A 22,582-nucleotide genomic window follows, 5' to 3' on the forward strand; every position below is an offset into this window, starting at 1 on the left:
GGGTCCTGCCTCCTGGCCGCACCTCTCTTCTCCCTTCACGGGACACAACTAGAGGCGTGGTCACGCCCCCTCGAACTCTTATAGGTCATGGGGGTTGGTCACACCTCTTAAGGGGGAGGGCGTTTCTGCTGCCGGAGGGAGATGGGATAGGAAGTTCGTCGCGGTAGCTTCCTGCTTCAGGAGCTACTGCGCATGCTCGCTATGGACCGTCAGAGGAGGGACGGGGAGGAGGAGTGAGAGCCGCAAGGCCCCTGTACTTCTGGGGAGCAACTTCTAGGGGGCGCCCGACGCACATCCCGGGGGCTTTGTAGGGGCGCCAGAGACTTGGGGGAGGAAAGCGAGCAGTGCCAGTGGGTGTTGGCGAGTCTGGGAGGAGCCGTACGTGGCCCTCCAGCACAGAAGGGCTTGGAGAGGGCGATGGTGCCGATTGTGCACAGGAAAGAAGCCTGGCCTTGACTGGTGTTCGGCCAGCTGGCACGGAGAGCATGGACTGAGCCTGGCAGTGCCCCTGGGTGCCCGCGAAGTGCCCACCAGACAGTAGTGACCCCCGGGTGACGGGAAGAGCCTGGGGTTATTGACAGTGCCAGCCGGGCACTAGGAATGGGTGCCTGGGAGCGATGACTTCAGTGTGCCCTCTTACCCCTTAAGGGCAGGAAGCAGCAATGAAAAGGGTGTGCCAGTCCCTGGAGGTCCTCCCTTGGCCCAAAGGGCGTGTTAATAACCACTGGGCCAATCTATTATTGAGGGGCCATCTGGGTTCTCCCCTTCCCTCTTAGCCTCCCAGCATCACGGCTGGTTCAGCTGGCTGCAGGGAGTGTGGTGGCCCCACCTACTGCCTGAAATTCACACTGAGGTCACCCTGGGACTGGGGGGAGGAATGAGGGGTGGGGCACAGGGGGAGGGTGGTAAAAGTGGAAGTGGAAGGAGGAGAATCAGCTGTTGAAGACCAATCCTAGTGTTGCCTTATTCCAAGCCCCTGCAAGAAGTGGCTGCCCAGAGGTGAGTGCCAGGATCCCCACCACAGGGCACAAAAAACTAGGATGGGCAAGAGCTAGATGTCGTTGAAAGAGGGGAGGGTCAAAGACACCTGACTCTAAGGCAAAGACTCTGGGTAGGTGTTACCTTGAGGACAAGGTGAGGTGGGGCAGGAGAGGGACACAGGCCCAGGCCAGAAAGTTAGGTGTGACTTCTTCCTGGGTCTAGGTTGGTGTGACTGTCATGCCCACTTTCTCTCAAGATCCTACATGGGAGGGGAACCCTTCCATCCCCCCTGCTTGAGCCCTCTGCTGTTCTGATCTGATGCCCCCCCCCTCCAAAAGATCCCTATCCTCCCTTATCCCTCCCCCATTCCTGCTGCACTATTCCATCCAGTGACTCAGCCCCAGGTCTGTGCCAAGCTGGGGGGAGCTGAGCATTCCGGGAACTGACAGAAAAATGGAGAAGACTGCTTGGTCCACCCCTAGATATCTTGGGGAGGAGTTTGTGAGCTGGAAAACAGCTTGCTTTCCATAGGAGGGGCTAGTGAGGTGGGGGGAAAAGGGAAGCCACTTTCCTACAGATAGGAGCCCCTTTCCCCTCGAAGTAATGTCTGCTTACTTACCAAGGTCTAGATTGCACAGTCCAGAGTTCTTTTGAGGCCCCGAGTTTGGTGCTACCCAAAAGATAGTAGTGTTCAGCCACCCAATCTCAGATTCTCAGGGAGGCAGAGACATGGCATTACCCTAAGATTAACCCTCTCTTGCTCGTAGCCAGAAAGGTGTGCTTAGGGCCATGAGGTTTATGGTTTTCATTCATAAAATAAGTATTTATTAAGCATTTACTAAATGCAAGGCCCTGTGCTTGGTGCCTGGGAAAATAAAAAGATAATAGGAGGCATTGTATATGAAACTCTGGCCTTCACTTTCCTGGTCTCTAACCCTAGAGGACCGAATCTATGTCAGAGATGTAGCTTAGGAGGGGTGATAGGTGCTTTGTTACAAGGGCACTAACATGAGGGGAAGATATGTTATTTCTCCTGACCAGTGTCCTTCCTTACCATTGCTGTCCAGACACTACTGTTCCCAGGCCTCACCTGGAGGTTTCTTTCCAGGCTGTGTTGTATACAATAGCAATATTGGAGTGGCAAATGTAAAAAGGGAGGGGTCAGACCACTATACACACACTAGACTGTTACTGCCTAGGTGGAAAAATTGCCAATTGTGGCTGAGATCTATATATTCAGCCTAATCTTTCTCCTGAGCTCCAGCCCTGCAGCACTGGCTGTTGGACATCTCTCTCCACTTGGATATCCTCTTTATTCCTTTGGCAACTCAAGTTCAGCATGTTAAAAATGGAACTCATCATGTTCCCCCCCATACCTTCTCTTCCACTGAACTTCTTTATTTATTTTCTTTTTTCTTTCTTTCTTTTTTTTTGTGGGGCAATGAGGGCTAAGTGACTTGCCCAGGGTCACACAGCTAGTAAGTGCCAAGTGTCTGAGGCTGGATTTGAACTCAGGTCCTCCTGAATCAGGGCTGGTGCTTTATCCACTCACTGCACCACCTAGCTGCCCTGAACTTCTTTATTTCTTATTTCAGGGTCACTTATTTTAGGCTACTATCTTTCCAGTCATCTAAGTTTGAAACCTTAAAGTCATCCTCAATTCTTCCTTATCCCCAGCTTCCCCTCCTCACTCCAGTCAGTTGCCAAGTCTTATTGATTCCACCTTTCTACTGGTTCCCTTCTTTCCACTCACAAGCCTGCCCTATTAGTTTAGGCTGTTATCACCTCTTTACCAGGACTATTGCAACAGTTTCCTAATTGGTTCCTTCACTTCAGTTTTCTCCCTGTACCACACAGCCAAATTAATCTTCTTAAAGCACAGGTCTGATTGTCATTCTCCTATTTAAAAACCTTCTGTGACTCCCCATTATTACCCCTAAAATAAAATGTGAAATCCTCGGCAAAGTCCTTCACAGTTTGCTACCAGCAGGAGGCAGTAAGGCAATGTAGCAAAAGCTGTGGCTTTTTGAAGTCAGAGGGTCTGGATTCAAATCCTGCCCATGATGCTTATTGTCTATGACCTTGGACTTAAGCCCCCTAAGTAGCACTTTCTCTGAAAAATGAAGTGGCTGGACCAGGTGACCTCTGAGGTCCCTTCCCAGGCTGCATCTATGATCCTTGGGCAAATTAATTGCTTGATCTCCCTGGGCCTCAGTTTTTTCATCTGTACAATGGGAAGATTGGACTCTATGAGGCCTGAGCCCCCACCAGCTCTAAATCTATCATCCTGTCTCTTTGAGCTTCTTGCTTATTACAGCCCTTCACTCCATCTACATTCTGGTCAAACTGGCCCACCTGCTGTACCTTAGACTTGACTTGCCATCCCCTGCCTTCATACCTTTGGACATGCTGTCCCTTAGGCCTGCCATGTGTTCTCTCCACCAGGCCAGCCTTTTGGAATCCTTCCTTCCTGAGCCTCAACCCATATGCCCCACGTTGCCTTTTCTGAGGCTCACAGGTCCTCTACTCCTTTCCTCAGATTTTCTTGAACTTCCTTTTCTGTGAGAATGTTCTAGCCACCACCCTCACCACAATGCAGACTCCCAGAGGGCAGATTGTTGGTCCTTTGTCTTTATATCCCCATCATCTAAACCAGGCCTTGTAGTAGGTACTTAATAAATGCTCATCAAATGAATGATGCTGTGCATTAAGTAAAAAGCATAACAGCCCAAACAAGTTGTGGTATATGAATGTTTTTTGTTTTTGTTTTTGCAGGGCAATTAGGGTTAAGTGACTTGCCCAGGGTCACACAGCTAGTTAAGTGTCAAGTGTCTGAGGCTGGATTTGAACTCAGGTCCTCCTGAACCCAAGGCCAGTGCTTTATCCACTGCACCACCTAGCTGCCCCTCGTGGTATATGAATGTAATGGAATACTGCAGATATCAGAGAAACCTGGAAGGACTTACATGAACTGATGCTCAGTGAGATGAGCAGAACCAGGAGAACATTGTACATAGTATCAACAACATTGTGTGTTGATCAACTGTGATAGACTTGACTCTTCTCAGTAATACAACGGTCCAAGATAGTTCCAAAGGACTCATGATGGAAAATGCTCTCCAAATCCAGAAAAAAACAACACAAAAACTGTGAAATCTAGATGCAGATCGAACCATACTATCTCTATTTTTCTTTTGTTTTTCTTTTTTGAGGTTTTTCCTTTTTGCTCTGATTCTTCTTGCATAGCATGACTAATGCAGAAATATGTTTAATGTGATTGTACATATATAACCTATTTCAGATTGTTTGCTGTCTTGGGGAGGGGGAAGGGAGGGGAGGGGGGAGAAAAAATTGAAACTAGAAATCTTATAAAAACAAATTTTTTATAGTTTTATTTCCAATTTGTTTTTTGGTTTTGTTTTGTTTGTGGGGCAATGAGGATTAAGTGACTTGCCCAGGGTCATACAGCTAGTAAGTATCAAGTAACTGAGGTTAGATTTGAACTCAGGTCCTCCTGAATCCAGGGCCAGTGCTTTATCCATTGCACCACCTAGCTGCCCTGTATAAAAACAAATGTTGCAAACTATCTCTACATGTAAGTGGAAAATAATAAAGTACCTTTATGGAAAAAAAAGCATAACAGCCCAATTCACCATACGTTTATTGAATCCCTTCTGTGCACAAGGCTTTTTCATAGACCCTGCCTTGGAGGAGCTTCCAGTCTGCTAGGAAGATCATTCCACGTACACAGGTGTGTATGATATAAGAGGGGATATGATGAAACAAAGGAGAAATCCAAAGTAACATAGGAAAATTAGAAGATTGGAGTAGCTAGGAGACACAGTGGTTGGAGCACCAGCCCTGGAATCAGTAGGACCTGAGTTCAAATTTGGCCTCAAACACAGGCTATGAGACCCTAGGCAAGTCACCTAACCCCATTACCTAAAAAAAGAAGAAGAGGGCAGCTAGATGGCGAAGTGGATAGAGCACTGGCCCTGGAGTCAGGAGTACCTGAGTTCAAATCTGGACAAGTCACTTAACCCCAGTTGCCTCACGAAGAAGAAGAAGAAGAAGAAGAAGAAGAAGAAGAAGAAGAAGAAGAATATGCTCAAGAGATCATTTTTATTTATTTCTTTTAGGGTTTTGTGTGTATGTGTGTGGAGCAATGAAGGTTAAGTGACTTGCCCAGGGTCACACAGCCAGTAAGTGTTAAGTGTCTGAGGCCAAATTTGAACTCAGGTGCTTCTGAATCCAGGGCCAGTGCTTTATCCACTGGGCCACCTAGTTGCCCCCAAGAGATCCTTTTTAGCTGAGGGCATGAAGGAGGTTTCTTAGAGGAGGTGGCACTTCAGCACTTGGTTGCTTGAGCATTATAGCCAGCCTCTGGAAGTTTCTAGTTTTTTAGTACCACAGGCCTGAGAGCCACTTACTTTCACTGTGCCTCAACTTCCTTGTCTGTAAAATAAGGACAATGGTACATACCTCATAGGATTGTGGTGAGAATCAAATGGAAAAATTATGTAAAGTGCTATGCAAAGCAAAGTGCTTTTAAATATCAGCTATACTCATCATTATCCTCATATTATGCCCAGGCATTGTTATTTTTTTTTTTTTTGCAGGGCAATGGGGGTTTAGTGACTTGCCCAGGGTCACACAGCTAGTAAGTGTCAAGTATCTAAGGCCGGATTTAAACTCAGGTACTCCTGAATCCAGGGCTGGTGCTTTATCCACTGTGCCACCTAGCTGCCCCATTATCTCTTTTTTATAGGTGACAAAACTGAGGTTCAGAGATTGTACTATAGCTAATGAATGGGAGATTGGAACTAGATTTCAAATCTAATGCTCTTTTTATCTAGGCTGTCTGTGGTGCTTCATCATGGAAACACCCCATGTTTCTTGTCAAAGCAAAGTGGGGACTGTAAGAATTGGTTTGGGGACCCCATCTTTGGCTAAAATTAGAAAGCCTCAGGTGCGCCCTGCCTGGCTCCCTCCACCCGAAAACCCCAAGCCCCAGACACACCCTGCACGGAAATCCCGAGCCCCGGGTATGCCCCACATGGAAATCCCATGCCTCAGCTAGCCTTGAGTGCTGCCCCTAGGGGTACCAATGAATTAGCTTGGGGTGTGTGTGTGGTTGGCCTGGAGCAGGGGTAGAGAAGGGGGAGTGACCAAGAGAGGAGAGGAGGACTGGAGACGAGATGGGAGGAGATGAAAAGAGAAGAGAGAGAGGGAGAGAAAAGTATTCACAGCGGCAGGCAAGAAACGCACAGGGGGTAGAGAAGCAGCTGAGTCTGGTGGGGGAGTTTACAGGTTGTATCCCGTTTTTCTTTGTCCTTATCTCTAAGTTTGTTCCACATCAATAAACCCTGGTTCGGTTTTTTTGTTTGTTTTATTGAAAGGAGGCTTTTAAATCTAGTTTCTTGTTAGTCTGGGAGAAGCAGTTGGGGAGAGGGCAGTGTGGAAGAGAGGGGAGGCTCGGGACCTAGAGGTCCCCCTATGTGTTCTGAGCCCCAATATTGCAGCCAGCCTCCCAATTAAGTATTCCCATATTAAATTTGGCCCTTACAGATTGGTAGCCATACGGGGCTTAACAAACCTGGAGGATCTTTTTTAAAAAACCCTTACAGATTGGTGAGGCAGCCAGGATTTTACAGTGGAAATCTTTGTAAAGGGAAGGATGCCTCTGTGATAATAATAATTTGTTTTTATTGAGTCATTTCAGTCATATCTGACTCTTTGTGACCTCATTTGAGGTTTTCTTTTTTTAAATGTTATTTTCTTTTATTTTTTCCAATTACATATAAAGATAGTTTTCAAGATTCATTTTTGTAAGATTTTTAGTTCCAAGTTTTTCTCCCTCCCTTCCTTCTCTTCCCCCTCCCCAAGACAGCAAGCAATCTGATATAGGTTATACAGTACAATCATGTTAAACATATTTCCACATTAGTCATGTTGTGAGAGAACAATCAGAACAAAAGGGGGAAAAAACAAAAGAAGAAACAACAACAACAAAAACACAGCAAAAGTTAAAATAGTTTGCTTCAATTTGCATTCAGACTCCATAATTCTTTTTATGGATGTGGAGAACATTTTCCATCATGAGTCTTTTGGCATAGTCTTGGATCATTGTATTTCTGAGAAGAGCTAAGTCTATCACAGTTGATCATCACACAGTGGTGTTGATACTATGTACAATGTTTTTTTGGTTCTGCTCATTTCACTCAGCATCAATTGGTGTAAGTCTTTCCAGGTTTATCTGAAATCCACCTGCTCATCTTTTCTTTTTTTGTCTTTTGTTTTTGTTTTGTTTTTTTTGCAGGGCAAAGGGTTAAATGACTTGTCTAGGGTCACACAGCTAGTAAGTGTCAAGTGTCTGAATCTGGATTTGAACTCAGGTCCTCCTGAATCCAAGGCTGGTGTTTTATCCACTGCACCACCTAGCTGCCCTCTCTGCTCATCATTTCGTACAGCATAATAGTATTCTATCACATTCATATACCACAACTTGTTCATCCATTCCCCAATTGATGGGCATCCTCTCAATTTCAAATTCTTTGCCACTACAAAAAGAGCAGTTATAAATGTTTTTGTACATGTGGGTCCTTTCCCCTTTTTTATGATCACATTGGGATATAGTCCTAGTCGTGGTATTGTTGGGTCAAAGGGTATGCGCAGTTTTATAGCCTTTTGGGCATGGTTCCAAATTGCTCCCCAGAATGGTTAGATTAGTTCACAACCATTTGAGGTTTTGACAGACACTGGAGCGGTTTGCTATTTCCTTCTCCAGCTCATTTTGCAGATAAGGAAACTGAGGCAAACAAGAATTAAGTGACTTGCTCAGGGTCACAAAGCTAGTAAGTATTTGAGCCCAGATTTAAACCCATGAAGATGAGTCTTCCTGACTCCCCAGGTCTGGCACTGTGCCACCTACCTGCCAATATTAATGATGATGATGATGATGACGACGATGATGATAAATAGCTAATATTTATTGATGCTTACTATGGGCCAAGTACTATGCTATGTGCTTCACAAAGGTGATCTCATTTGATCCTCATAACAACTTTGGGAGGAGAGTGCTGTTATTATTCTCACTTTACAGATGAGTAAACTGAGGCAAAAAAGGACACGTAGCTGGTATGTGTCTGAGGCCAAATCTGAATTCAGGTCTTCCTAATTCCAGGCCCTGTGAAGCTCTAGCTACTGCTGCACCAAAGACAAGAAGATGACTCCTTGGGCTGTAGCAGAGGGTGCATATTGGGGAAGCAGTTGGAAAGTCAGGATGGGATTGATTATAGGGTAGAGAGGGTCCGGTACAAAGGGTCACAGATTTAGGGCTTGAAGGAAGCCTAAAGACTGTCAGAGTCAGCCCCCTCCTTTTATCAGTGAGGAAAGTAAGTCTAACAGAGGTAAAGTTACTTCCCCAGGATCACACAGCTAATGTGTATCTGAGAGAAATTATTTTCTATTCGATTAATAACCCATCATTAATTGGGGCAGCTAGGTGGTATAGTGGGTAGAGCGCTGGTCCTGAAGTTGGGAGGATCTGAGTTCAAGTGTCACCTCAGACACTTACTAGCTGTGTGACCCTGGGCAAGTCACTTAACCCCAATTGCCTTTGATATCTGGGGTCATCTCCAGTCCTCCTGATACATATATATCTTGCCGCTGGACCCAGATGGCTCTAGAGGAAAGAGTGAAGTTGGTAACCTTGCATAGCCCTCCCTCATTTAAATCCAATTCAGTGCAAATCATGACATCCCCCTGATGTCATGGTCCTCTTAGAGAATGAGAAGGAAGGACAAACAACATCATTTATTAGGATCCAGGCTTTTTATTTCCTCATTCGGGGACCAGCCCCTGTAGGTCAGTCAGCTAGTCTCTGAAGGACTTGACTGATAGAGGAAGAGTACCCGATCCTCCAGAACCTGCCTTTTGATCCTGGGCAGGACCCCACCAACCTAGTAGACCTTACTTCTGGTCAGATTGCAGACGGAAACTAATCGAGACCAATTCTTGCCGTGAGAGAATAAACCCGTGCTCTTGTACCCCTCCTTTGGAGTTCAGGATGGCCCAGCTCACAAAGGAGAAAAACATCCAGAGTGTTCAGAGTGGGAATGGGTACCTCTGTGCAGATTGCTGGAGGTGACAGCCTCATGATCGCTCAAGCCATGTTCTCAGCAGAAGGAGCTGAAGGCTTTTATCCTACCTCCTCATTTAAATGTCTACCAGTCAGGGTTGATTTCTCCTGTCAGGGGCATTCCCTTTAAAAAAAAAATTTAAGGCACTCAGTATCTCCATTGTCATGGAAAGAAACCACTGACCATCAATTTTTTTATTATTAGCTAGCCTAATTAAGAAATTGATTATTAATTGTCCAGACTTTTCATTCATCACATATCTGAGGTAGGATGCAAATTCAGTCCTTTGACTCTAAGGCCTGCTCTCTATCCACTATGCCTCACTGTCTTTTATAAATCAGGGGCTAGGGCCTGGCCCAGGATAAAAAGAGGAATTTCTGAACACCCTATCTATGTCCCCAGACTTCATCAATGGCTACCAAGCGCAAGGCAGATTCTGTTAGCTCTGGAGGACCCAAGAAGAAAGAGAAACCAGAGGCGGAGGACAACATCCACTCAACTATAGAGGCCCTTAAAGCTGCCCCCAAGGAGACACGGAAAGCTCGGGTGGACCCTGTGTGCCCACTCAGCAGCAACCCTGATGTCCAGGTGGGCCCAGCCCCTAGGGTACCTCCCTCCTCTAAAGAGCTGGTGAATGGCTTTGCCTGGGTCTTGGGCCTTAACAATAAAGTAGCAAAAAATAAACAAACAACCCCCCCCCAAACCAAACCAATAAAGTAGCAATAACATAAAGACCTAGGGAATTGGTACCTGGGAGCTGTCAATCTCTTCATTCAATGAATCTAGAAGGCCCTAAGATTAAGGAAAGCCAGAAGCCTCTGGGCCGCAGATTGGGGAGTTTAGAAAGCAGGGAAAGCAGGACTGGAAGCATAGGCCCCCTGGATCCATTCCAAGCCTTCAGGCATGAGTCCCATGGCAGGAGGAGAGGGAAAGAGGGATGCTGAATGACTACATCTCCTCAGACTGAGATTGCCTGACAGCCTGGCTGTGTGTGAGTCCTGACACTGGGATTTGGGGCTCTCTCCTCTTCCTTCCTGTCTCTACCTCTAGGTCTATGAGGACTATGACTGTACCCTGAACCAGACCAACATAGGAAATAACAACAACAAATTCTACCTTATTCAGCTGTTGGATGAGAATGGTCAATACAGGTGCTGGAACCGCTGGGGTCGTGTGGTAAGTGGCCACCATGCTGGGGTGGCTAAGGGGCACCTGCTTATAGCAAGAGGAGGGGTTGAGGGAGCCCTAGGCCTGAATGGAGCATGTCACCTGCCTTCATCCGAACAGGGAGAGAAGGGCCAATACAGCCAAAAACCCTTCACCTCCTTGGATGAAGCTAAGCGAGACTTTGAGAAGAAGTTCTGGGAAAAAACCAAGAACCACTGGGCTAATCGGGACAACTTCGTGCCCCAGAAAGGCAAGTATACCCTCATCGACCTGCAGGCAGAAGATGGGGAGGAGGACCAGGAAGTCATGGTCAAGGTGAGTCCTGGCCAGGTGTCTCCCCTGAAGTTCTCCCTCTGGGCCCTGGCCAAAAACCTAAGGGACCCCTTCCTTCTGAGGTACAGCAGGGACAAACCCAACACTGTGTATAGAGCACCACATAGAGGGTTATCCCTGAAGTTAGGGAGAGCAGATGTCAAAACCTGTCTCAGACACTTCTAACTGTGGTACCTTGGGCAAGTCACCTAGCTCCTCTTGGCCTCAGTTTCCCCATCTGTAAAATGAGAGAATCTGAGCAGATGCCTCATGAGGCTGTGCTATTGTCAAGGCAGCATGAGCTATGTATACGATAAGAGAGGGTTGGGTTTAGAGGCAGAAAGAGCTGGGTTTAAATTCCCCTCTGCCATTGGGTGACTGCAGGCATATACCTCCATGAGCCTCAGTTTCCTCATCTCTAACAATACATTGCATCATTAATTCCTGTAATAGCTGACTTTGGAGAAGCTTCGTTAAGCTCAAATGAGATCATGCCTCTAACACCTTTGTAATATGCTTTTGATACTTTATTTGTTTGGTTTTGGTTTTGGTGAAGCAATTGGGGTTAAGTGACTTGCCCAGAGTCATACAGCTAGTAATTGTTAAGTGTCTAAGGCCGGATTTGAACTCAGGTCCTCCTGAATCCAGGGCTGGTGCTCTATCTACTGTGCCACCCAGCTGCCCCCGCTTTCTATACTTTAAAGCATTACAGAAATGTAGTTATTATCATTTGACCTTCACAAGGAGGGATTAGGCACCCCAGGTATTCTGATCTCAGAGAGGGGATGTGACCTGCTCAGGGTCACACAGTCAGCTAGCAGTTGAGACAGGACTAGAACCCAAGCCTTCTGATTGGAAGACTAGCCCGACTTCTTTTCTAGCACACTGCCTTGAACAGTTTTTTGCACTGTCTCAAAGAAGGCCTGGTTTGTGTGGGTTCTGCTGCAGGGGTTGGGGCCCTTCCTCTACCCCCCACCCAAACCCCGAAGGAGGCCCGTGACTCACTCCAGTGGGGGCTGGGGCCACAGCAGAGATGGGGGAGGGGGACTGGGCTCCAATCCCCCCACCCCGGGCTGTCGGTCCTTTGCCCAGTGGAAGAGAACTCATAGAATAGAAACTCTGGGGCAGCTAGATGGCGCAGTGGATAGAGCACCGGCCCTGGAGTCAGGAAGACCTGAGTTCAAATTTGGCCTCAGACACTTAACACTTACTAGCTGTGTGACCCTGGGCAAGTCACTTAACCCCAAGTGCCTCACTAAAAAAAAAAAAGAATAGAAACTCTTTGAGGCCAAGACTGTTTCATTTTTGTACTTTGAATCCTCGGCGCCCAACATAGGCCCTGGCACATAGAAGGCACTTAATAAATGCTTGTTTGATTATTCAAACCCTGGAGAATCAGCTAAAGAGACCCCCACCCAGTACTTTCCCTGGGTCTCCTGTCCCCTCTGACCTAGGCAGGGCCCTGCCACCCAGTCTGTGGCACCCCACTCTTTCTTTTTTTTTTTTTTGTTTTGTTTTTGTGGGGCAATGGGGGTTAAGTGACTTGCCCAGGGTCACACAGCTAGTAAGTGTCAAGTGTCTGAGGCCGGATTTGAACTCAGGTACTCCTGAATCCAGGGCCGGTGCTTTACCCACTCTTTCTGCCACCAAGTTTTCCTTTGGTTTGCACCTAGGATTCCAGGGTTTAGATCTCATTCCAGATGAACAACAAACATCTATTAAACATCTGAATTAGATGCTGGGGATTCTCCCATAAAAGACAAAAGTGAAACAACCCTTACCCTCAAAGAGTTTACATTCTCAGAGTGGGGGCCAGTGGGGGCGGTGACACAACACGGAGAGATAAGTAAATACAAAGTATTTGCAAAAGTAATCTCTAGAAGGAAAGGATGCCCAAAGCCAGGGGAACACTTTTGTCCTTTGTTCTCAAAGAGGACCAATGATGTCTTGACTTGCAAGTGAATTGGATTGAAGTGAGTCAGAGCTGTGCAAAGACACCAGCCTCACTCTCTCCTCCAGAGCCGTCTGGGTCCAGTGGCAAGACAAATCAAGATAACTGGAGATGGCCCCACATTCAGTGGGAGACCCTAACCTTTTTAAACTAAGGGCTTTCCCAGGTGTCAGTCTGAGGCAACATCCTTTCAGTGATTAAAGGCTAAGTAAGAATCTAGACAAAAGATGGCCTAGTTTGACTTCCCAAAAGAATAACTCTGGGAGGGGAAGATCCTCAGGGTTTCTCACCAGAAAAGAAACAATTGCTATGTACACTCACTCTGAGCCATCAAAACCCAAAACAATGAGCAAGTGAGGCTTGGGCTGGGGCCTATTTTTGGCCAGTCATTGAGAGTCAGAGTGATTATGGTTTAAAGTCTTTTTTTTTTTTTTTTAGTGAGGCAATTGGGGTTAAGTGACTTGCCTAAGGTCACACAGCTAGTAAGTGTTAAGTGTCTGAGGTCAGATTTGAACTCAGGTACTCCTGAATCCAAGGCCGGTGCTCTATCCACTGCGCCATCTAGCTGCCCCGGTTTAAAGTCTTAAATAGTCAAGTGGCTCCATTTGGATCCCAATGGGCTTTATCAAAGCCTGGTTTACCAGAGCTATATTTCACGAAATCATGAATGAAAACTACACCAGATAAGAGTTAATTGTCATGGGTTTTTTTTGAGAAATGATATAATAAATAAATGAATGAATGAATAAATGAATGGGGGGGATCTAGTCCCCAAACCCCAAGATATAGGAAGAGGAGGAGGAAAAGAAGGAAGAAAGGGAGGGAGGGAGAGAGGGAAGAAAAAAGGAAGAAAGGAAGGAAATAACAGCATTGTCCAATTGAAACTGGACATTTGGTTTGGGAGGGTGGGGGTGGCAGCTACTAGTCCTCTCAGATTGTCCTTCATTCTGGAAGAGGACCAATGACAACAGAAAAGTGATGTCTTGACTTCGAAGTGAAATGGATTTAAGTGAGGAGGGATGTGCAAAGTCACCAGCCTCACTCTCTCCTCCAGAGTCACTGGAATCCAGTGACGACATAGACCAGGACAACTGGCGATGGCCCCCAGGGGAATGGTCAAGGATGCTGAAAGGAAGGGCCTCATGAAGGTGTCACCTGAGCTGTGCTCTGAAGGAAACTAGCAAAGAGGTGAATGTGGGCAGGAAGTGCATTCCAGAGTGGCATCCACATCCCAGAGGATGGAATGTTAGAAATAGAGGAACCCCTAGCAGACTGGTTTGGAGCAGAGAATGCATGGAAGGGAGCAGTGTGTCATTAGAATGCAAATGTATGGAGACCAGGAGTTTTCAATGACTGGCTGAGGACAGAGTCAATAGGGAGCCACTGAAGATTTTTGAGTAGAGAAGTGACTGGTCAGATCTGTGTTTTAGGGTTATCCTTTTGGGCATTTTGTGGACTGACTGGAGAGTGAAAATCTAGAGGCAGGAAGGTAGTTAGGAGGCTCTGGAGATAGTCCAGGTGAGGGGTGATGAGGACCTGAACTAGGTCAGGGGCTGTGTGCAGGGAAAGAAGATAGAAGAGATAAGTGATAAGACAAGCGTCCCTTACTCACCTGGGCTACCACATCTCCTCCTCAACCACTACCTGCCACTGGAGAACTTCTGTTCTTCTCTAGTCCTGCTGCCAGGCTTCTGGGGCCACTGTCCAGGGTGGGATTGGGGGGGGGTGCGGCGCTGTTTAATATTTTACAACCAGGTTTCCAAAAAAATGTAGGATACTTTCAAGATTAATCTGCATTAATCACACTTTCTCCATCACTTTCTTATAAATCCCCACAATCAACACAACAAAACAATGAATCAAGTCCTGATTTGTAGAGTTTGCTGATTTCCAAGGTGTAAGTGCTCACATTGACAATTTCAAGGTGGCTCCAGCACATTTCTGAGCTCTTGGCTCTCTGAGCCCACCCTCACTTGACTTTTCATTTAACCACAGAGTTTCAGACCTTTCCCAGAATTACTGAAAACCCACCAGAGGTACCGAAGACCATGTCGATTCAATATTTAGACTCTGGTTAGAGTTGAAGGGTAAGAATGGAGGCAGAGGAGTTGATGAGTTCATTAGTGGAGTGGGGGGAGGTGGGAGTAGTATATGGTTATCATTTCAACATTATAGGATCTCAGAATTTGGAGGTATATCTGAGCATCTGTTGAGGAGAGCAGGAATTGAGCATCACCACTACATACATACCATACATGCACATCCTACTAGCCTCCTTGTGGCACAGTGAGAAGCAGGATGGATTTGGAGTTCGAAGACTTGGGTTTGAATCCTGGCTTCATTTACTACAATTTGATCTTCCACTAGTTACTTAACCTTTCCTGGCCTCAGTTTTCTCATCTGTAAAATGGGATGGTTGAATGAAATGGCCTTTGAGTCTTCATTTAGCTCTAAATCTTATTCTCTGACCTCCAGTGAGAGGGAGCTCCACACTAACCCAGGCACCTAATAAACACCTATAAACATCTGCTTTGTATGATGCACTGAGCTAGGCAGGCCCTGGGGGCCAAAGGAATAGAGCCCTGAGAAACAAAGCTGTCCATTCGACTTTGGGGTAGCTCTAAATGTCATGAAGATTTTCCTTAACAGCTAACCCAAGTTTGCCTCTTTGCCAGTTCCCCTCCTGCTCCTTGTCCTGTCCTTGAACATAGCCAACCTAATCCTTCCTCCTCCTGATGGCCCTTCAGACACTTGAAGACCACTGTCTGTTCCCCTGAATCTTCAGCTTCCTTCCATTGTTCCTTGTTTGGCCTTCTGAGATCAAACAGAGTAAGTCTTTTCCTCTTCCTTGTGACAGCCTTCAAATATTTGAAGCCAGCTATATCTCCCCCCAGCCCCCAGTCTTTCCTGGGTAAATGTCCCCTGTCCCTTCAGCTCTTTTGTGTATGACCTGGTCTCCAGTCTTCTCCCCAGGCAGACATCCTTTGGATAACTGCTCTACTTTATGGTTGCAGGCACAGGACATTGGAAATCCATCTCTACAGAGGATTCCTCTTTTATGGGTTCCATTCCCCCACAATTCAGAAGGTGCTAAGATACCATCCTTGAGGTTATGAGATGAAAATCTATTAGACAGGTCATTTCTGGCCTGACCCTGCCATCCGGCCTGCAGATTCAGAGAATTTACTTTACCTGCCTTTCAGGGTATAGAAAAATAGTGCAAGGTCTTTTCAAAGTGCAAGAAATAGATGTTTTCTCAGCTTTTCTTTAGCTTTAGTGTTTGGTTTCACTGAACATTTGGTTCTGATCTAAACTTATGGTTTCTTTTTAAAAAATGTTTTATTAAGAAATTAATATTAGACATCAGCACAACCACCTAAACTTACTTAGTAACAATTTAAAGTTAAATTAACTAATTTCAATGACTCTTTATTCTTTTTTTTCCTCACGTCTATTACTACCTACCAACACACTTCCCTCCCCCTCTGAGTAATAGCTGTATAACAGATGTAGTATAGTCAGGCAAAGCAAATCAACACATAAGCACATAAGCCATGTCTGGGAATGTATGTCTGGTGTGATACCTCTGTGCCAAAGGGTGGAGGGTAGGGTTTATTCTCAGGCTTTTGAACTCCTATTTGCTATCTGCTTTGGTCAGAGTTCTGAGGACTTTCAAAGTTGTGTAATGGGGGAAATGGGGTAGGGGTTTGGGGCAGGGGTTGGGGTTCTTAGGAATTCCTCTTTAAAGAATTACACCCTCTTGCACACAAAAGCAGTTAGAATAAGGTGGTAGTTAAAATTAAAATTAAAGAATAAGGTGGTAGTTTATTTAGGGGCAAGAGAAGAGAAGGCGGGGAAAAGGGAAACCATGAAAGAAATCCTTGGACTTCTCATGGGGAGATAGGCACAAAGCACGTGGCTCTGAGGTACCAATCTCCTCGAGCAGGAGACTGGCAGGTACTTGTATAGGGGGTTGATGGGTGTGGACCATCTGCCTGTGGAAAGTTCCTTTAGTGAGGGAGGACCATCCCCCACTGGTGGTGACTAGAGGAATTGGGTGAGAGGGGTGGCTACGGATCTCTTCAGGACACAAAGGCTGCAGCCACACCCAAATTTATCTCCCCAGGGGTAAGGGAGATCAGAATGAAGGTTGGAGATTCCGAAGCTAGCTCAGTCCGATTTGGTTCCGCTTATCTCTCTAGGCGTATCTATCCTCTGGTTTAGTTTCTCCTTGATGTGCCCCAGAGAACTTCTGGGGTGATCTGCACCCCCATGACAGTTGTTTCCACTCTCAATGCTGTGATCATCAAGTAAATTGTTCTCTTGGTTATACTCACTGCTCTCTGCATGAATTCATACAATCTTTCCATATTTCTCTGAATCTATTATATTCCTCTTTTCTTAGAGCACAATTAAATCCCTTTATATTCACGTACTGCAATTTGTTCAGCCATTCCCCAATTGATGGACACCTATTTTGTTTCTAGTTCTTTGCTACAACAAAAAGTGCATCTATCAAATATTCTTGTATATATGAGTCCTTTCCCTTTCTGACCTTGACCTTCTTAGGAATATGTAACTAATGGTAATATTACTAAATCTAAGGTTACAATTTGGTGATTTTTTTTTTGCAGGGCAGTGAGGATTAAGTGACTTGCCCAGGGTCTTATAGCTAGTAAGCATTAAGTGTCTGAGGTCGGATTTGAACTCAGGTCCTCCTGAATCCAAGGCCAGTGCTTTATCCACTGCACCACCTAGCTGCCCCAGTTTAGTGAATTTTTGAGAGTTGATCCCAGTTGTTTTCTAAAATGGTAGAAACAATTCACAATTCCATAAATAGTTTACTAGTGTACCCATCCTCCTGTGTCCCTTCCATGAAACTGTCATTTTACCTTTTTTGTCATTTGTGTCTGATTGTGATCTGTGACCTGCATTTTTCATAGTATTAATGACTTGGAGCATTTCTCATAAGGCTGTTAGTATTTCTTCATTTGAGAACTTTGATGATTTGTCTCTTGGGGAATAGCTTTCATTCATATATATGGGATGGGCTAAAAGTCACAGAGGGGCCTGATGTTTAAATAACTTTTTGAAAATTATTTTTTCTTTATTTTTTGCCACTTACTAGATTTTATTTTTCACATGTAATGTAAATTTCTTTCCTTTATATACTGTATTTGATGCTATGATATTGTAAATTAAAAACCAAAAAAGGGGAGTTCTTAAATATTTGTGACTTTTAGCCCACTCTGTATTTATATGAATTCTTTTTATGGCTTGGATATTAAACCTTTATCAGAGAAATTTTCTGTGAAGTTTTTTTCCCTATTGAGTGTTTCCTTTTTGATTATAATTGCAATTATTTTGCTTGTTGAGGAGCTTTTTAATTTTATGTAATCAAAATTGTTCATTTTTGCCTTTTTTGTCTCTTTCCCTTGTTCAGTTAACAATCCTGACCCTAGCCATAGTTACAAAAGTTACATTTCCTTCCTTTGTCCTCTAATTTTTTTAAGATAGAATCTTTTATGAAAGGTAGTACGTTGTATTTGATAGACAACCAAAGTCATATTGGCTGAGTGATCATGGGCATGTCTTTTAACCACTTAGTACTCTACTTCTCTTAGCTCATGTTTCTATATGGAGTTTATTCTAGTATGTGGGGTCAGATGGTGATCTAAACTTAATTTCTGCCAAACTAGATTCCAGTTTCCCAGTGGTTTTGTCAAATAAGAAGTTCTTTCCTCTATAGTGAGTATCCTTGGGTTTGTCAAACTTTGTACAATTATATTTGACTGCTTCTGGGTCTTGTAAGTCTAATCAATTCCACTGTTCAACTTTCCATATTTTTAGCTAGTACCAAATTGTTTTGATGATTACTTATTAATAATATGATTCATCCTTATTTTTTTTCATTATTTACCTTAAGATTTTTGACCTTTTGTTCCACTAGATGAGTTTTGGTATTATTTTGTCTATCTCTATAACAGAACCCTTGGTACTTGGGTATGGCACAAACTTTACAAATCATTTTGGCTATATTTGTTGTACTGGCATTGCCCAAAAAAGAGCAATTAATCTCTCTCCAATTATTTGTCATCATTTATTTTTATAAAAAGTGTTGTTTAGTTTTATCCATATAAGTTTTGAGTGTATCTTGGTAGAGGGAACCCAAGATACTTTACACAGTCTATATTTACTTTGAATGGGATTTCTTTTTTAATCTCTTCCTGCTGTTTTGTTTTGTTAGTGACATACAAAAAGGCTAATAATTTTTTAGTTTTATCTTATATCTTGCTGCTTTACTGAGGTTATTAATTCTTTCAGTTTAATTTTTACTTGTATCTCTGGGATTCTTTAAGCAAACCATGTTAAAATTAATTATCTGAAATAGAAAATAATTCTGAGGTATAAAGTTACTGAGCAAATAATGATTTAATAGTAACAGTCAACAGGTTACCATTAAGTCAGGTCAACTAATTTCTCAGTAATTAATGACAAAGGAGTGATTTACAGAGCTTATTGTTTATAACAAAAGAGGAATAAAAAAATGGGAAGCTTGTTTTGAACATAATTCATTTGGACAAGAAAGGTCATCTGACTAGTTTGCTTCTCCTTGGCTTTCTTAACCCAAATTCATATTGTTGGCAGCATTTAGCTGTCAAAGTGAGATTACCCAGAAGTCCTTGTCCTGCAGCTGATGCCTTTTGTAACCATAAAGCTTACTGAAAGAGAGTAACTTGTAATTTGTAGTTAGCTGTCACCCCCATCTTCCAGCTGCCAAAGTTAGAAAGTCTCATTACCCAACTTAGACTTAACCTCTAGCTCAAGAAAAAAGAGAACTGGGGGCAGCTAGGTGGCACAGTGGATACAGCACTGGCCCTGGATTCAGGAGGACCTGAGTTCAAATCTGGCCTCATACACTTAACACTTATTAGCCGTGTGACCCTGGGCAAGTCACTTAACCCCAATTGCCTCACACAAAAAACAACAACAAAAAAAAAAAAGAAAAGAAAAAGAAAAAAGGGAACTTATGTACTAAGATTGGAAAGAATTATCCTTTAGGCAACCCACCTTTCTCCAGCTGCCAGAGAAGGCAACTTAGCCTTTAAAAGAGTCTTATAAAACCTACGGTTATTTTATTTTATTTTTTTGCGAGGCAGTTGGGGTTAAGTGACTTGCCCAGGCTCACACAGCTAGTAAGTGTCAAATGTCTGAGGCTGAATTTGAACTCAGGTCCTCCTGAATCCAGGGCTAGTGCTCTATCCACTACACCACTTAGCTGCCCCTGTTATTTTATTCCTACAAAGGTGACTTACTCTAAATTATCCACTAAAGTCTTATCAATCTATTCACTAAATGTATAGGCAACCTAGACTTAAGAACATGTCTACATTAATTTGGCTTAGCTGTTAAGGCTAGCTTTTCTTTCTTTCTTTCTTTCTTTCTTTTTTTTTTTTTTACTGAGGCAATTGGGGTTAAGTGACTTGCCCAGGGTCACACAGCTAGTAAGTGTTAAGTGTCTGAGGCCGGATTTGAACTCAGGTACTCCTGACTCCAGGGCTGGTGCTCTATCCACTGTGCCACCTAGCTGCCCCAAGGCTAGCTTTTCTTAAAGAAGGGAGCTTAATTCTACAATCAAACTAAAAATAAATCAAAATAATCAATATGAACTGATTTCCTTTTCAACCATTATATCATATGAAAATAGCAAAACTTGTTTCCTCTTTGCCTATGTTTATTTCCTGTTTCTTTTTACTCATATTACTATAGCTATATACTATTTCTAGAACTATATTAAATAATGGTGATGATGAATACTCTTGTTTTATTTCTGATGTTATTGAGAAGGCTTTTAGTATTTTCCTATTACAGATTATGATCATTTAAAATTTTGCTATAGATACTGTTTACAGTTTTGAGGATAGTAGACCTATGATTTCATTGGTACAAGGAATACCCTCTATAACTTATAGTCTTAGGGAATTGCCTGGCACACCAAGAGGGTCAGTGCTTTGACTGTAATCACACAGACAACATGCTTCAAAGGTACTTCCTGACAGGAAGGCCAGCTCTCAGTTTTATTTTATTATTCTTTCCATTTATGTAATTGTGCATGTTGTTTCCTGGATCTGCTTCACTCTGCATCAGTTCATATCAATCTCATGCTTCTCTGAATTTTTCATATTCCTTGTTTCTTATAGCTTGATAATATTCCATCATATTCATAAAATTCACAATTTTCAAGGGGATTTCTTACTCAACGGTCACTTACAGTTTCCAGCTACCACAAAAAGTGCTATAATGAATAGTTTGGTATACATAGGATGTTTCTTCCTACCCTTCTTTCTTCTTGGATATGTGCCTAGCAGTGGATCTCTGGATCAAAGATCCATTTTAGTCACTTTCATTTAGCACAACTCCAAATTGTTTTCTAAAATGATTGGACCAATTCATAGCTCTACCAAAGGTATATTATCAGTGTGCCTATCTTCCTGCAGCCTCTTCAACATGAACAGTTTCCATCTTTGTCATGTTTACCAATTTTGGGGTGTAATGATTGGAATGATGCCACCTACTGGAGACTTGCTGTGGGAAAGCTCCGCCATGAGGAAAATGCCTCAGAGGGCAAGGCCATGTGGCTTTTCCTTGGCGTCAGGAAATGACGTTTGCTCATGGGTGCTGTCTATCAAGGCTACCAGCCAATCAACTTGAGGAGCCTCCTATTTTCTGGGAGGAGACAGGAAGGAGGAAAGAGAGCCTGCGCGGAGAGCTCTCACTCTTTTGGGTTCCTGACTTGATGGTGGTAGTGGCGGCAGAGGACTTCACAGGAAATTTGAGGAAAGATAGGAATGCCAGGCTGTTGGAATTCTGTTCTCAATCTTTTTCTTTCTATTTTTCAATAAACCCTTAAAAACCTAAACTCGTTTTATCAGTGATTTTAGTCAGTTTCCCCCAAAACTGGGGGAACAGATTAGAATCCACATTTAGAATCTTAAATTACACAGGGGGTATGAAGTGAAACCTGAGAGTTGTTTTCATTTGTATTTTCCCTTATTAGTAGTAATTAAAGGAGCAGTTTTTCACAAGGAGGATTAATAGTTGCAGTTCTTCTTTTGAGAACTGTTCTTATATACTTTTTCCATTTATTCATTGGTGAATGTTTCTTGGTCGGTTTTTGTTGTTGAGTTTTTTCAATCATGTCTGACTCTCTATGACCCAATTTGAGGTTTTCTTGGCAAAGAGATTGGAGTGGCTTGTCATTTTCCCACCACAGATGAGGAAACTGAGGCAAACAGGATTAACTGCCTTGCCCAGGGTCATATGGGTAAGTGTCTGAAGCTAGATTTGAATTCAGGTCCTCCTGATTCTAGGGCTGGCACTCTATCCATATAACTGCTCATATATTTCTGATAAATACCTATACAGTACACATGTACCCTGATCAGATATGAAGATCTCTTTTCCCAATCAACTGCTTCCCTTCTTATCCTAGCTGCATTAATTTTGTTTGTGAAAAATGTTTTCAATCTTATGTAATCAAAATTATCTATTTTATCCTTTCTGATCTCCTCCATGCCCTTCTGATGATCTTTTCTCTACAAAATTGGTTAAGAATTTTACCTGTAACTGTAGTTGTGAACGATACCTCTGACTATTTTCTCTAATGGCCATTTATTTATTTATTTAAATCAAGTGTCCATTTGGAACTTATTGTGATAGATGATGTAAGATGCTTATATAAATCTATTTCTTTGCCAGACTGCCTTCTGATTTTCCATGCAGTGCTGTACAAGTATTTTCTAATGAATAAAAATATCCAGCAGAAGACTAGGCTGCTGCAGGGAGCAGTGAGATCCTGATCCCAATCCCTATGCCTGATGATCTTTCACTACTGTCTAAATGAAGGTTAGAGAGGCTGCAAAATAGACCCTTACTCTCAGGAAGTTTATAACTGCAAAGAGCTTTGGAGCTGGAGTCAGAAGACTTGGGTTCAAGTCCTGATTCTGCTATTTACTGACTATGTGACCTC

At 43.6% G+C, this 22,582-nt stretch overlaps 1 protein-coding gene across 2 annotated transcripts in view; it reads left to right on the forward strand.

The window, feature by feature from the left end:
* The first annotated feature begins 228 nt into the window (after positions 1 to 228).
* Positions 229 to 22,582, forward strand: part of PARP3 (poly(ADP-ribose) polymerase family member 3) — a 29,873-nt gene continuing 7,519 nt past the window's right edge. The window contains exons 1-4 of one of the 2 annotated variants that reach the window (XM_043990262.1): positions 229 to 999; positions 9,525 to 9,710; positions 10,173 to 10,298; positions 10,410 to 10,604. In XM_043990262.1, coding sequence (XP_043846197.1) covers positions 9,534 to 9,710; positions 10,173 to 10,298; positions 10,410 to 10,604 — 498 coding nt within the window. In that variant the 5' untranslated portion in view covers positions 229 to 999; positions 9,525 to 9,533. The remainder of the gene's footprint in view (positions 1,000 to 9,524; positions 9,711 to 10,172; positions 10,299 to 10,409; positions 10,605 to 22,582) is intronic. The other variant, XM_043990342.1, reaches the window with a different exon arrangement.

This window comes from Dromiciops gliroides, chromosome 1 (genome assembly GCF_019393635.1).
Source record: "Dromiciops gliroides isolate mDroGli1 chromosome 1, mDroGli1.pri, whole genome shotgun sequence".
Lineage (NCBI taxonomy): Eukaryota > Metazoa > Chordata > Mammalia > Microbiotheria > Microbiotheriidae > Dromiciops > Dromiciops gliroides.